The sequence below is a fragment of the Bos indicus genome, chromosome 19 (genome assembly GCF_029378745.1).
Source record: "Bos indicus isolate NIAB-ARS_2022 breed Sahiwal x Tharparkar chromosome 19, NIAB-ARS_B.indTharparkar_mat_pri_1.0, whole genome shotgun sequence".
Taxonomy (NCBI): domain Eukaryota; kingdom Metazoa; phylum Chordata; class Mammalia; order Artiodactyla; family Bovidae; genus Bos; species Bos indicus.
This window is the reverse complement of record NC_091778.1, coordinates 26,578,582-26,594,271: the sequence shown is the minus strand read 5'-3', so window position 1 is coordinate 26,594,271 and position 15,690 is coordinate 26,578,582. Positions and strand designations below refer to the sequence as shown.

The 15,690-nt window shown below is 56.2% G+C and overlaps 1 protein-coding gene across 1 annotated transcript in view; it reads right to left on the bottom strand.

Moving 5' to 3' along the window:
- The window catches only part of PITPNM3 (PITPNM family member 3), a 97,020-nt gene extending 86,160 nt beyond the window's left edge, over window positions 1–10,860 (bottom strand). The window contains exon 1 of the mRNA XM_070772885.1: window positions 10,782–10,860. Within this exon, the coding sequence (XP_070628986.1) occupies window positions 10,782–10,803 (22 nt within the window). The 5' untranslated portion in view covers window positions 10,804–10,860. The remainder of the gene's footprint in view (window positions 1–10,781) is intronic.
- Window positions 10,861–15,690: the final 4,830 nt, after the last annotated feature.

Here is a 15,690-nt window from a genome sequence, read left to right as displayed (position 1 = left end):
CCCTGCAGGGGTTCAAGTGACAATATCCAGGCCTCCAGGGAGTCACAGCACCTCTGAGCTGGCCAAAGTGGGTGCCCGGCACTGAGCCTGCCGCCCGTGACCATGGTCACAGCTTCTGTGCCCAGTCCTGCCTGAGGACACATCTGAAACTGAGACCTGGCCAGCCTGCTGGATCCCGGCAATCTGTGCCTCGGAAGAAAAGGGCTCATTCAGGCAGGTCCCTTGTCTCCAGTCTGTCTCCTGTGTCCACATACACACACACGGGCACGAGAATGGCAGGTTCTACAAGCACAAGCATCTGGGTTTAACTGCTGATCATCAATGCTGCTAAATTATCAGGCTGCCCTGGACACAGACATGTAGAGAACATGCACGCATGCTCAGTCACTTCAGTCATGTCCAACTCTTTGTGCCCTGTGAACTGTAGCCTGCCAGGCCCCTCTGTCCATGGGATTCTCCAGGCAAGACTACTGGAATAATTTGCCATGCCCTCCTCCACGGGATCTTCCTGGCCCAGGGATCAAACCTATATCTCCTGCAGGTCTTGCATTGCAGGCAGATTCTTTACTGCTGAGCCACCTGGGAAGCCAGGACATGTAGAGTCCAGAGCCCAGATGTGGCCCACACAGGCACACACACACACACACACACACACACACACACACACACACACACACAGATAGAGGCACACTTCACCGTTCCTCAGCTCTGACCTGAGGTCCCAGGGGTCCTTCTACACACTGGATGCAGTGAGAGATGCACACAATCTGGGAAAGGCTCCTACAGGCAGGCAGGGGTGTGAGGAGGGACTAGGAGGGGCAGGGAGTGGGAGGGAGGGATGTGACCCACCTCCTCTCTGCCCCTCCTCCCAGAGCCCTGCCTTCCTCGCCCCACACTGTCCCCTCTCTGCTCCCAGTAGTGAAAAGACAGGCTCTTCTGTCCATGGAATTTTCCAGGCAAGAATACTGGAGTGGGTTGCCATTTCCTTCTTCAGCAGATCTTCCCGACCCAGGGACTGAACCCGGGTCTCTTGCATTGCAGGCAGATTCTTTACCGTCGGAGCCACCAGGGAAGGGCTGGTTCATATCCCAGCTCTGGCACTTCTCAAGTGATCTTAATAAATGTCACTACAGCACGCTGTGCCTCAGTCTCCTCCTCTGTAAAATGGGGATCATAACAGTCTTCCCCTAGAGCTGCTAGAAGGATCACATGAATGAATATTTGAAAAAGGTTTGGCATAGTGCCTGGCACTCAGACAGTGCTATAAAAGGGTTTGTTAAATAAAATAAATAAATCATGATATCCGCGGGGCTTTCTTTGATCCTTTCACAGTGGACGCTCCCAAGGATGGGCCCCTCTCCTTCTCCTCCAGCCCCTGGAACTGGAGCCCCGAGGGCAGGGCAGGAACTGCTGGCCTCACCCAGAAGCTAGAACAGCCTGAGCCCTGACACTCTTGGGGCTGCTTCTGGTGCATGGCTGGCCTCTCTCCTCTCTGCCAGTGCAGCTCCCTGGGGTTGTGTCTTGTCTGCCCCCATCCCCCAGATCTTGAGCTACCTAAAGCCAGGACCTACACTCTCTCCGAGCCCCACTGCCCATCATCAGTCTGGGTTCCAGTAACATGTCACTACTGGGAAGCACCCCCACTCCACCATGCCATGTCCTTTCCCTCCAAGACTTTGCTGTTGAAGCCCCTGGTACCTGAAATACCCTCGATCCCCAGCCCCCAGCCCCCAGCTGAAAGCCTTCCTTGACCCCCACGCTGGTCTGGGCACCTGCCTCTTCTTTGTCTCGTAACATCCTCTACCTGTGCCCATCAGAGCGCCTGTCTGTAGACTAGGTCCAGGCCTGCCTGCTACACTGGGCTGTGGGTTCCTCCAGGAAAACACTCAGTAGGTATCCTCCCCAGGCCTGTAGCCTCTCCTAGCCCAGGACCAGAGAAAGTTCTTGTTATGCTCAGCATGGCCCAGCACCATGCTGGTAGATCTCAGGAGAGCCCTCTCTCAGGAAAGTATCCCATAGGGAATGTCCTCAGGCCCCTCTCTGGGTCAGGATGAGCCTGACAAGATCAATCAGGGCCAAACAGCCCATGCTCAGCCTTCAAGGGGCTATGGGGCCACCCAGGGAGAAACAAGAGGCCAGGAGAAGCTGCTTCCAGAAAAAGGCATTATTGAAGGAAACCAGTGCTGGTTGGGGGTTGGTTGCTATAGAAACAGGTCCTAACTATCTCCCAAACTGCTGTATGCACCACTGATGAGCTCGTGTGCTGGGCTATTTCAGGGGACATGCCAGGCACCCCAGAAGTGCCTGCATGCTGGGGTTCCCAGCACCTGAAGCCCAGATCCTGCAGGATCTGGAAGGAATACAGTCTCCAGGGCACCCAGGTAGCTCCATCAGTCCAGGGGTGGACTCAAGGATTGAGGCTGAGACTCCAGGCTGCAGAATTTTCCTCAGACTAACCACGGCCCACCCCTGACCTCAACCATAGCCTAACCTCAAGCTGCCCATAGATCAAGTCACAACCCCAATCACAGAATAACTGGGACCCCATCTCAAACAGGCCATGAAGCTGACCACAGGCCATGCCACAAACTAAGCCTTGACCCAACCACACATTCAGCAACGACTCAAAAAAAAAAAAAAAAAAAAAGCAATGCCTCCAGCCACCGACTGCGGCCTGACCCTGGCCATAAACAGCACTGGGCACCATCAAGGGGCTGTAGCATATAACTTCAAGGCTATTTTTGCAGCTAACACTAAATTCTGTGCAGCATTTTCCACCACTGCCAGGGGTTTGCAGGCACTTCCTACGGTCCCCAGGACAGCCCAGTGAGGTCAGTTCAGAGGAGCTCTGCTCCTGTTTGTGATGAAAAAGGGAGAAGCTCAGATGGGGTTACACTCCCTGCCCAGGGGTGTCGGTGGGGAGGTTGGCAGGCCTGAGGGTGGGATGACAACCCCAGTCTCCCAAGCAGGACACAGTTGGCCCAACTAGTTGCTCTGGGGGGAAAAAAAATGTGGTTTTTGAAGACCTGCTGGTGTCTCATAAATATGCCACTTAAATACCCATTAATTACTTTATTTAGGAGATAATTAGTGATTAATAGCTTTGGCTATCTATTGTACTTTCGTTTTGCTCTGCCAATTCGGCTCCCAACAGTTTTGAGTTATTTGGAACAATTCTTTCCAGCCCCAGATGTCCCCACTCCGTCCCACCAGACTCTTGCTCCATACGGGAGAGGCTTTCTCCTGCCTCTAACGGGAGCTCCCAATGCACCTGCCAGTTCACCACTGATGGCTCTGCCACCTGCAGGCTCCTCAGAAGGGTGGGGGAGGGGGAGGGGAGCCCCAAAAACCAGGACAGAGGGGCCCCTTCCAATCACCCCAGGACCCGCAATGCAGACCAGGGAACAGAGACCAGGAGGGACCCAGGCATCCAACCAGGGCGTGGGGAGGCCAGATTGGGGGGATGGAGGTTGTCATAGACTCAACAAAGGATGCTGGGGGCTCTTTTAAAGCACTCTCCCCACCTCAGTGAGCTGCCCAGCTTGCCGGTAAGGTCACCAAAGGCTGCCATCAGTTTGAATGGGGCAGCAGCAGGGGAGTGGCCCCCACAAGCCAAGGCCGAGGTGACTCCACGGGAGCCTTGGTGACCCTGCTACCCTGGGTCAACTATAGCACAGGGAGGGGGCCCAAGGTGGCCTTGGCCCCACTAGGCTTTGCCTCTGGTGCCAAATCACAGCACCAGGGAATTGCCAGCCGGGACCCCGCAGGTGGGGCTGTGGAATGCTCTCCACACCGCTCCAGTTTACACTGAACAAGAAGGAAACAAAACGGCAGCAAGGGATAAACACCACCCCCCCCCCCACTGGGCAGTAATGGGAAGGCTGAAAATAGCTCTTTTTACCACAAGGGATGATTCCAGAGTCGGTCAGCTGAGACCAGCTTCACGGGAGGTGGGAAGTCGGGGGATGAGAAGGGAATGGGAGGCCAAAAGGAGCTCTGATCCAGACAGCAGTGAGCTGAACCACTCGGGAGCCATCCAGGGAAGGTCAGAGGTGTCTGAGGGACGGATGGGTGGCCACAGCCACTCCAAACCCCCTGAAGACAGCCTCACAGAAGAGCTGCAGCCCCTGGAGCCCGAGCCCAGAGCCTGCACACCTAGATGCATCCCCGAGGAGGTCAGGAGCGCAGGAGTGACGTGCTCTGCAAACACTGAGCCAAGCAAACACAGCATCAGCGGCAGACAGCTCGGAAGAGGCCTCTGGATCCACTAGAACTCGGTGCCCCTCCCAGACACAAAGCCCGACGTGTTTCTATTTTTGCTTTCAACCCTTGTTTGGCATCCCCGGCTAACAGACGGCCACTTCCCTCCCTCCGGAATAACAGGTCATCTGGGAAGGAGGAACACCTCCTCCCTGGCCTCCCCAGCCCTAGGTCTGCAAATTAACAGGCCGACCATCCAAAAGGAAGACAAGACTCCAGACAAGCACACACACCATGCCCCTGCCAGGACACCTGGGGAGAAGAGCTTAGTGCCCCTGAACTCTGGTTTCCAGAGACAGACTCATTAGCACCTGCCCCCACTTCTCCCACCAGCCCCCAGCCTGGGCAGCCCCACAGCCACAAAACCTTCCCTGAAGGTCCTGAATTCACCCCACGGACAGGTCACAGCCAAGCCCCTGTAGCCCCTCCCCGAGTCTCCAACGGAGCCCTGATGTGGCCATGCCTGCTTTCGGCCTGGCCCCAACTTGAGCCGTGGTCCCACCCACAACTGAACCTCATAAAATGCCACCCTGGAGAGAGCCTGGAGGAGGCAGGGTGGAGGCTCCACTGCAGGCACCCAGTTCCCACCCCAAAGCCTCTGACAGGCAGGGGGCACCCCACACGTGTACCCCCATGGGGGCTGGTGGCCACACAGCTGTGCAGGCCTCCGCAGGCAGGCAGACATGGGGCCCTGGAGGTGGCATTTACCTCCTGCGTGACTCACTAAGGCGCCCATTCGTTTGCAAAAGGGGTGCCGGGTAGCATTTTCCTTCTCTTCAGAAAACAAGAATTTTAAAAGAAGGAGTATAAAGAGGTTTGAGGGAGTGGGTGGGGAGCTCAGATCCTATTTGATTTCCAAACTCATTTGTTATGCATTCTCTCCTCCCCACTCCCACCCCCAGCCCTTTCCCTGGGGGCCCTGGCCACCCTCTTCCACAAAGCTCCTGGCTGCAGATGTGGTGGTAGGCCGGGGTCCTGGGACCCCCAGGAGGCAGGTGCTCTCCAAATGCCTATCCTCAGCTCCCCATCTGTCCTCCCATCCCCACCAGCCTCTGGGAGGGTCCCCATGAGGAGGGAGATGGGAGGAGGTGAGGGCCGAAATGCAGTGAAGCAATGGGGAGACAGGCTGAGGAAGAAGAGAGCAGTGTTTCAACTAGAGCAAACTCAGAGCTGTCCTGTCCCCCCAGCTCTTTCCTTCTCGTCCCCCTTTTACAGGCGAGAAAACTGAGGCCCAGAGGGGCAGTTCAAGAGCAACCAGTGACAGAGCCAGGTCTGTTCTTTGTTACACAGTCAAATTCCCAGGAATGCTGAATCCAAGAGAAGGAGAGACCTGAGTTCTAATTCCAGCTCTGCCTCTAACTTCATGTGTGACCCTGGAATCAGATACTTAACCATTCTGGGCCTCAGTTTTATCATCCATGAAATGGGAATGACATCAGCCCTACTTCAAAGAGACGCTGGCATGTTGCTGGATGGGAAAGCATGTTGACTGCTACCCAAAATGAGCCAGATTGTTCCTGGAATGCTAGTCACTGACCCTCTCCCAAGCCTGGAATCCCAGGGAATTTCTAGGAGGCACCCAGATTAAAAAGAAGCCCCCAGTCCTCAAGTCCTCACTGATCTTGGGAGTTCATACCCTCTGTTCTTGAAGACACCAGAGCTCAGAGTAAAACCTTTTGCCTTTCTGGCCTTGGTCTCCCACCTGCATTATTAACCGGTAGGACCGGAAGATCTCCAAGACTCTTCTATCCATGAACTATTGCAGTCCACTAAGACATATATGAGAAAGCATCACACATTCTGGCCAGTCTGACACAGACAGGGCCCCAGAGAAGGGGGTCTAGCCATGTCCTCAGACTCTGTGTACCACCACTGGACTCCCAAACACCAGCCAAGACCGCCACCAGGGTTTACAGGCCCAGGACCACGTGCTCATTGTGGGACTCTGTTTCACGAACCGTGCTGTGTTGACTCACTACCCCAAACCTCACCACAGGCAGGGCTAAGAGGCACCAAAGGGCCTCAAGCTGAAGCCTGCTGGGGCCTGCCAGGTTGACTGCTATGACAGGTAACTCAGCAGAGGAACCAGAGACAGGCCCAACCTCCAGCACTTCTATGACTGCACAGAAGGCCGCTAAGGCTTCCTGGAGGCAGAGCTTTAGAAGGGCTTTGAGTTGGGGCACTGGTGTCTGATTTGGCCCTAGCCATCTCCTTAGGGGCTTTCCAGGTGGCCTTAGTGGTAAAGAACCCACCTGCCAAAGCAGGAGACGTAAGAGAAATGGGATCGATCCCTGGGTCTGGAAGATCCCCTGGAGTAGAAAATGGCACCCCACTCCAGTATTCTTGCCTGGAGAATCGCACAGACAGTGGAGCCTGGAGGGCTACAGTCCATGGGGTCACAGAGAGCCGGACATGACTGAAGCAACTGAGCATGTGCACACGGCTCCCTAGGAACCTGCAAAGGTGCATTTGCCATCTCCACGCAGAATCATGAGGCCCTTCAGCAGATACACAGTAAAGCCATCCTGGTACCCCAGGCTCGGGGGTTTCTGAGTCGTGCCTCAAATCTCCTGGCTCTTCCCCAAAGTCCTGAGAATCTCAGAGCTCGTCCCTTTCCCAAGTTCTGAAACATTCTGTCCTCTGAGGGATCCGGCCACTTCCCTCACCCCCATCCCCCCACCATACACACCACCCGGGGACCACAAAGCGGAGGCCCAGGAGGAGGTCTGACTTTGGGATGGTGAGAGGGCAGCTGACACAGCAGAATCGGGTTCAAACCAAATCCCTGAGACACAGGTTCTGGGCCCAATTCTGCCACCACCTTTTTCCACTGGGCCCCCCTCCCCAGGCCTCAGTGTCAGCTCCTGGCAAATGCTTTGAACATGAGTTTCTGAAGGCGTGCCCCCAGCTCTGCTCCTAAAGGATCAGTATTTTACTGACTCAAATTACTGGGTTTGATACACTCCAGCCTGCTGGCTCCTCCCCAACACCTGGGAGCAAATAAACTGGTTCCTCCAGCCTGGAAGAAGGCCCAGCCCTATAGCCCCCGCCCAGCCTCTCCAGGTGGCGGTGCTGGCCCAGCCAGAGAGGTTCCAAAACCGTCCTGGCTGCTGCCTCGGCTCCTGCCCCGGCGGGGCCTTCCACTTGTCCTGCCCCCGGGGTTGACCCGCCTGCCAACCTGCTGAGGCCAGAGGGGCGTAGGGAGGAAGGGAGGGGCCCGGTAGCTGGCAGGAACCAGCGCAAACCCTTCCCTACTGAGCCCTGCCTGGCTGGCCTCTCTCTCTGCCCTCCCAGGAGGGATCTGTCAAAACACCCAAACCTTACGCGTCCCTTCCATCTTCCATATTCTCCAGAGTTTCTCGAAGCCCTCTGCACCCCTCCAGGAACCTTCTCCACAGCCAGCCAACTTTCTCCACCCTTTGGCACCTCCTCCGCACCCACCCCCTTTATACCCTCTACAGGCACATTTTTCCCATTCCCAAGACTAGGAGGTCTTACCTGCACCTTGCCACCTTTCTGTCCAAATTCTGCCAGCCTTTAAAGGCCCAGCTTCTAGAGGAATTCAGCCTTCACTGTTTCAAGCCCCCTTTGGCCTCCTCCCTGTCTACAACACACTTGAGGCCTGATAACCAGATAGCTCTGTATTGTAAGAGGTCATTTCCCAGACCCTTACCACTCTCCCACTCTCCTCCCTACTACAGACTTTCATCCCATAGGTAGCATCTCTCCTCCTTTGTCCAGTAGATCAAGCGTTCCCTCAAGCCAAGACCAAGGGCTCTTCTTGCCTAGCCTTTTCTCTCAAGACTGGACACACTATAACCATCCTGGTCTGTGTGACTAAAACCTTCCCATTTGGGATCCACCCTCTGCCATTTATCCAATCCTTTCTAAGACTTGATTACATTTTCTCTTGTACCTGGGTTCTCCTGGCAACATGGAAGCTCCTTTCACTGCCTCCCTTCAGCTCCTGTGTGACTCTGTTGACACAGCCATGGCTGGTTGCTTAGGGTGTGCACTGCACAAGTCTGGGCTGCTCTCAAAGGACTACAGTGTTGGTGACCTTGGAGTCAGGCACTAGGGCAGCTCTGAGGCCCAAACCTCTATCTCTAGTCAATGGCCTTCTTGGCCAGATTTAGATAGAACACCTCATAGGCCACAGAGCAGACTCTTTCATTCACAGGCCAGATTCTCACAGCCTTCACCCTTCCTCAGTTCTAATGTCACCCCCAGGATGAAGTTCTGATCATTTCTGACTGTCAATCTGTCCATCCACAGTAGATGGTCCTCAATAGCCACCCCTGTCTGTGTTACATCCCCTCCTTGGGTCTCAGTTTCTCTAGCTGTAAAGAGAAGGACCTGGGCTCCTGTCTCCGAGGACTCCCTCTCTTGTAAAGCTCACCAGTCCATCCTCACAGACTTCAATCTCCATGCACACATTACCGCCTGCTGTCTTCAAGTCAGCAAGCTTAGAAGGCTTAGGAAGAGAAGGGACTTTTACAAAATGCAAAGGAGCCTGGAAGAACTCAGAAGAGGAGAAGTAATCCGATCTTGCTAGGGTCGATCCCAAAGGCTCCTTGGGGTGGCAGCTGAGCGTGGGAGGGAAGAGCTTGGGCTGTTGGACCCATGGAGGAGAAGTGGGGTCTGTGCTGCCCTGAGGGAAAGGGCCGAGCATGAAATTGCAGCAGGAAAGACAAGATGTTAGAATAGCATGAGGCACCGATGCTCAGGGCAGAGCAGTTCTTCACCTGTCACAGGAACAAATTCCCACAGACTCTCGGTCTAGAGACCAAACAACCCACAGACCAAAGTGGAAGGGCTGGAACCTCTGAGGGTAGCAATGGAGAAAATCCATCGTTAGAAGTCCTTACAGTCTGGCCCGACATCCAGGCTCTGCGTAGACCCTCTGGGCCACCTGGATGGAGCTATTTCTTTGAGTTTCTGTTTGCAGATGTTTTCAAAAGGGAAGAGTAACACTTCCTGCCTACCGGGATGGTGGTGCACATTGCCTAGTGCCTAGTAAAAGCAGCAATTGTTAACTGCTGCTGTGTTGATGGTGCTCGGGTAGATGATGTGTGCAAGGGGTGTGCATGAACTTGCACACGTGTGCACACGGGGAACGAGGACAGTGGGGGGGACACACACCTGCCATGTGCTCTTGTGTGAGGAATGGGGGTGGGCAAGGACCCAGGGAGGCCGCCTTTTCCAGCCCCATGGGTGTCATCTCCTGGAGCCTCCCTTTGGAGAGGAAAAGGGAGGGAAGTGAGAAAGGGAGTGTTCAGATGTGTTCCTCACTGGCTGTGTCGCACACAACCAGCCCCACCCCAACAGGACTCCAGGGGACAGAACAGGAGTGTATTCTCAGGCACCCAAAGCACACACCCAGCATATGTATAGGAGCATCAGGACCCGGCCCAGGATCAGGGCAGCATCCGAGGGGCGGCAGTGGATTTACACACACAGCCCAGCAGAATCCACTCGAAGTGTGTGCAGAAGTGAACTCACACTCATTCCATCATTGCCACCACTGATGGAGAGAGGGTGGGGTTCGTGCCAAACCATTGCTGAGTCCGAGGGGGTGCCATGGCACCTGCCAACGTCACAGGCTGGGTGTGAGTTCATGGGAGATTTACACATGCCAGCCTCGAAAGCCGGCCCTGCCGTGACCAGGCTTGCTGCCACCCTCGTTGCAGCGACCTCCCAAGTCACCCTCGGGCCCAGAAAGTGCGAACAGGAGCAGCGTCCGGTCCACCTCCTCATCCCAGTGCCCAGCTCTGGGCCTGGCACAAAGCAGATGTTGGTGAATGAACGTCTGGCTGAATGAATGAACAAATGACTAACGCCCACTCCCTCACACCCCGGACTACACGGCCTGGGTCTGGGGGAGGGCAGAGCCCTGGGGACCGCAGAAGAGCACCCCCCCTTTCAGACCTCGGCCCCTGAGGCGCTGCTTCCCAGGGTCCGGGAGGGGGAGGGGGCGGGACTGCTCACAAGCCGGTGCAGAGCGGAGCACCCCTCCTTCCCCAGAAGAAATCTGGGTCTCCTGCCTGAGCTGGGGGCGGGGGGGTGGGGGGGTTGTCGCGCCCTGGATAGCGAGAGCGGCAGGACAAGGGGGCGCGTCCTGGTTGGCGCTGGGGTTGGGCGAGGGGCGTGGGATAGAGCTGCAGCCGCGGGACCTCGCCTTCGTTCCCCGCGCCCGGGTCTGCCCAGGGTCTCGGGAGGGTGGCGATCGTTCCCCTCCGCCGGGCCGGGCAGGGGCGCCGCGGACCTAGCCCTTTCCAGAGGGGCGGTGGCGAGGGGACGCGGTGTCCCACGAGGTGACCGGGGGCGCAGGAAGGACGCGGGGCGCGCGGAGCCCCCTCTCCACGCTCCCAGGGGGCCGGCCGCGCCGCCGCCCGCTCGGCCCGCCTAGAACCTCCGCCCACCTGCGCCGGGGGCTCACCTGAACAGGCAGCCCCCCCACCTCAAGCCGCGCGAGTCCCTCCCCCAGCCGGCGGCCCGGCCCTCCCGGCGCCCGCCCTCACCTGCACGGCCCGCCTTGGCCATGGCCCGGGCGGCGGGCTCCGGCGGCGCTGCGCGCGCTCCTCGCGGCTCCCAGCCCGGTCCCGGCCGCCCAGCCGCCTCCGGCCGCGAGCGGACTCCGAGCGCCGCGCCCCGCGCCCCCGCCCCGCTCGCCGCGGCCGCCGCCACCGCAGCCGCCGCCGCCTCGCCGCTCCCTCCCGCTCCCTTAAAGGCGCCGAGCGGCGGCCGCGCCGGCCCCCCCGCGCTGCCGGGGAGGGACTGACGGAGGAAGGCGCCCAACGCCGCCCCCGCGGGCCCGCACCCCCGCCCGGGGCCGCGGCCGCCGCTCCAACACGCTCCGCTCCGAGTCCCGGACGGGCGCGGAGACGCGGAGACACTGCGGTCCGGGCGGAGATGGGCACGCGGACCGGGAGTCGTGGGCGAGAGCCACGGAGACTGGGCGCTAGAGACACCTCTGCGGCCGAAACACCGACGGGAGATTGGGAGAGAAATTTGGAGCAGACTCGAGACCCTGGCACCTGGAGAGTGACAGAGAACAGAGAGGAGAGACAGAAAGGAAGAAAGGACCTGGGGAGGTTCCCGGGAAGCCAAGAGGGAGGTGGCTCCAGGGATAGGAGACGAGATGGACCCTCCATCAGCCCCCACTCCATGGAATCGTTTTCTAGGATCCAGAACCTGGGTGTAAACTAGCCTTAGAGGGGAAGGGATTTCTGTGCCCTTAGCTCTAAAGGAAAGTGTAAAAACACATGCAGAGCCCCCCTGGGATTCCAGGCTGGAGCAGTTTGGGGAGGCCAGGAGCCTAGCGGTGAGCAATAGTCCCCCTTCGCTTCCCAAACCTGGGGGGCAGACATCCTGGTAAACAGGCCCAGCAGAGGTTGGGGAGGTTGGTGTTGTAGCTTCTGCCTGGTGGTGGCCAGGGATTCACGGTCCAGCCCTAAAAGGTGATGAGAGAAGCCCAGTTGTTTCGGTGGCACTTGGGGGATAGCCAGATGGGAGGCCCAGGGGAGAGAGCAGTCTTATCCCTAGCCCAGGGCTGGGCCAGATCCATGGGCCCAACAGATGGCTGACCAGGCTCTGGCAGCTCCCAACACCCCCATAGCCGGCTGCCGGGCTCTCTGCTGCTGGAGAGGGCTGGGGGTATCTGTTCTCAGGTGATTTTTCAACCCCCAAGCTAAGCTCCCTTGGGAAGATGCTTTCGGCTTCCTTCTGAGGAACCAGAAAGGGCTAAAACCCAGTTGCAACCTGTAGCCAATCTCCCCACCCACCCGGTCCCACTCCTGCTGTCCACGGAAAAGAATAATTCCATGCTCAGGCTAGCCATGGTCCCAACTCCAGGGTCCCATTAACCCGTCTATAGAAACAGGGCACATGTGGGGCTAAAAGGGTCCTCAGTGGGCATTTGGCCCAGCATTGACGCCTCACCCTGGGACTTTGTCTCCATCCACAGGATCCCCCTCAAGTGGCCCTTCAGCTGCTGGTTTATTACATCCAAGGACCAGGAGCTCAGTATCTCAAACAAGAGTTTTTCCATCTTTGGACACTGCTGATCGTGGGAATGTTTCCCTTTGTTTTAGCTGAAATCTGCAGGTTGTATGACCCCACCCCCAGTGGGTCCTTCTGGGACCTCATTCAACCAAACCAAGGACAATCTGTCCAAACCACCTAGTGTCGCTTCACCAAAGGAACCAACCAGCCTGATTTGCCAGAGACCCCTGGTTTTAGCACTGAAAGTCACGTATCCCAAGAAGTCTCTCAGGCCCCAGAGTGCTGGATCTTGGAACCAGACAGCAGTGCTGACCAGTAGACAGAATTTCAGCAGCTCTGAGGTTGTAGCCAGAGCTCTTGGCCAGCATGCGCCATCCGTCAGCAGCTGGGAGCATGTGAGTGAATCCCTGCAGCCTTTCCCCATTACTCAGGCGTGGTGGGGGTAGACTTAGCCATGCGTGGGCAGGCGGTATGCTCAGGGCTTTACATTTATCATGTCATTTAACCCTCAGGCACTCCCTATATAATATCCTCGGATGTCTTGTATTATGCCCAGTTTACACATAAGGAAGGGCTTCCCTGGTGGCTCAGTGGTGAAGCATCTAACTGCAATACAGGAGACATGGGTTTGATCCCTGGGTTGGGAAGATCCCCTGGAGAAGGAAATGGCAACCCACTCCAGTATTCTTGCTGGGAAAATGCCATGGGCAGGGGAGCCTGAAGGGCTACAGTCTATGAGGTCTCAAAGAGTCAGACACAACTTAGAGACTGAGCATGTAACACACACAAGGAAAGGGAGGCTGAGAAATTTCGGTGCTTAGTTTAGAGCCTGTGTTCTGTCCCTTGGGCTCGACTGTCTTCACCCTTCCCTGCAGGTGGGGCACAGTCAGAAACCTGACTGCTTGGACCATGTCCAGGTTTGGCCACCTGCTCTGTGGGTGTGAGTTGTCACAGGGGAACAATAAAGTGGCCTCAGAGCAGACACACCTGGGCCGAGCACCTCCCGGGACCCTTGGCTCACAGCGGCAGCAGTGACCACAGCCTAGCAGGGACCCTGCTTCCAGGCAGCACCTCGCATGTGTGTGCGTGCATGCATGCGTGTGTGTGTGTGTATGTGTGTGAATGCATAGGCAAAGACATCATGCATCCTGAGGTGGGCACTAAGACCCCTCCCACCACTCCATGCAGTCACCACAAATCCTTGCAGGGGAGTGTGGCGGGTAAGGGGATGCGCCAAGTTGATGGGAATGACAGAAATCATCTAGCCAGACCCTCCTCCATGTCCCCATTTCTCAGATGGGAAGGCAGTAGGCCAGAGGTGAAGGAGACTTTGCCACATGACAACCCACTTCCAGGCTCCATTCATGGCTTCCCCACTTCCAACCTCCGCCACAGTCCCAGCCCCAACATGAAGATCAGTGTTGCTGTGTGGCTCTGGAGTTCAACAGGGAATGTGGGGCCCTGGCCCCCCAGGGCAGCTCCCGAATGTGCTGGCTGTGACCTGCTGGCCCTGCCTTCAGACAGCAAACACATCAGGACACAAGGCCATTAGATTAACTGGTGGGAGTTAACTTCCTGCGTCAGAAGACTCGTCCTTAATTGAAGAAAGGAGTAACTAGCAATTTAGAGACGCTGACCTCGGCTGCCTGCAGAATAGAGAAGCCAGAGTCAGTCAGGGCTCCCAGCTCTGCAACCGAGAGAAGGTCTCAGAGTTCCAGACAGGATCCTTCCTCTGGGACCTGCTTCCCAGGCCCTTTCCCCTGCCTACCATCTGGTCAGCTGGTGCCTCTGGACTCCCAGGTGCCCCCAGGCTCAGCCAAGCTTGCCAGCCCAGAGAACTAGGGGAAAGGTGCAGAGGCCAGTGCTGCCTGTTCCCCAGGAGAACATGAGCACAGATGTGGACACAGCAGAGGGCTTCAGGCAGGTGGTGAGTGGGAGATGGCCGGGGAGACTCCTCTACACCATAGACGGAAGACCTGGGTGTCCATCCTGGGGAGCGGTTGCCAAGGCACTTGGACAGGTAAGTGACCGTCAACAGGAGCCAGTGTGGCCCTATGGAAAGGTAGCCACACCAGGTTATAATTATTTTCGGACACATGGCAGCTGGTGGACTTCGGTATTGCAGTGCCTGCTGGGCCTGGCATGGCCGCTGCCCAGCTTTCTGATGGTGACTTGTGGACAGTATGGGGGTCAGCAGCAGGACAATGGGCTGGTTAAGTGACTTACTCCTATCCACTGCTGATGGATGCTTGCAGAAGGAAGCCTGGAGCAGGACTAGGGCCAGTTCAAGCCCGGCAGCAACGGTGCCCACCACACTGAGTCCCCCAGCCTCTACCAGTTTCACAGGATCCTCTCTCACTGGAACCGCTGGAAATACCTTCCAGCTCTGTCTCCTGGCCTGGCTCTCCCCTTCTTGGCCCCCTCCTCACTGGTTCCATGCTTTTTTTTTTTTAATTCAAAGTCTTTATTGAATGTGTTACAATATTGCTTCTGTTTAATGTTCTGACTTTTTGGCCAAGAGGCTTGTGGGATCTTATCTCCCTGACCAGGGATCGAAGCCGCAGCCCCTGCTTTGGAAAGCTAAATCTTAACCGCTGGGCCGCTAGGGAAGTCCCTGGTTCCCACACTTTAAAGAACCTAAGTGGTTGTTCACTGCCATGAGGATCGCCTCCAATCACAAAAGCAACCTTAGGAACAGATGCTCTTCTCTGGAACCTTCTAGAACAGCTGGGAGGGGCTGGTTTGTCCTCACTATTGCGTTCTCTCACCTGGCTGCCCCCAATTCATCCGGGACACTGGAGAGAATGTGCTTTTTTTTTTTTTTTTTTAATTTTATTTTTAAACTTTACATAATTGTATTAGTTTTGCCAAATATCAAAATGAATCCATCACAGGTATACATGTGCTCCCCATCCTGAACCCTCCTCCCTCCTCCCTCCCCATACCATCCCTCTGGGTCGTCCCAGTGCACTAGCCCTAAGCATCCAGTATCGTGCATTGAACCTGGACTGGCATCTCGTTTCATACGTGATATTTTACATGTTTCAATGCCATTCTCCCAAATCTTCCCACCCTCTCCCTCTCCCACAGAGTCCATAAGACTGTTGCATACATCAGCGTCACTTTTGCTGTCTCGTACACCGGGTTATTGTTACCATCTTTCTAAATTCCATATATATGCGTTAGTATACTGTATTGGTGTTTTTCCTTCTGGCTTACTTCACTCTGTATAATAGGCTCCAGTTTCATCCACCTCATTAGAACTGATTCAAATGTATTCTTTTTAATGGCTGAGTAATACTCCATTGTGTATATGTACCACAGCTTTCTTATCCATTCATCTGCTGATGGACATCTAGGTTGCTTCCATGTCCTGGCTATTATAAACAGTGCTGCAATGAACATTGGGGTACACGTGTCTCTTTC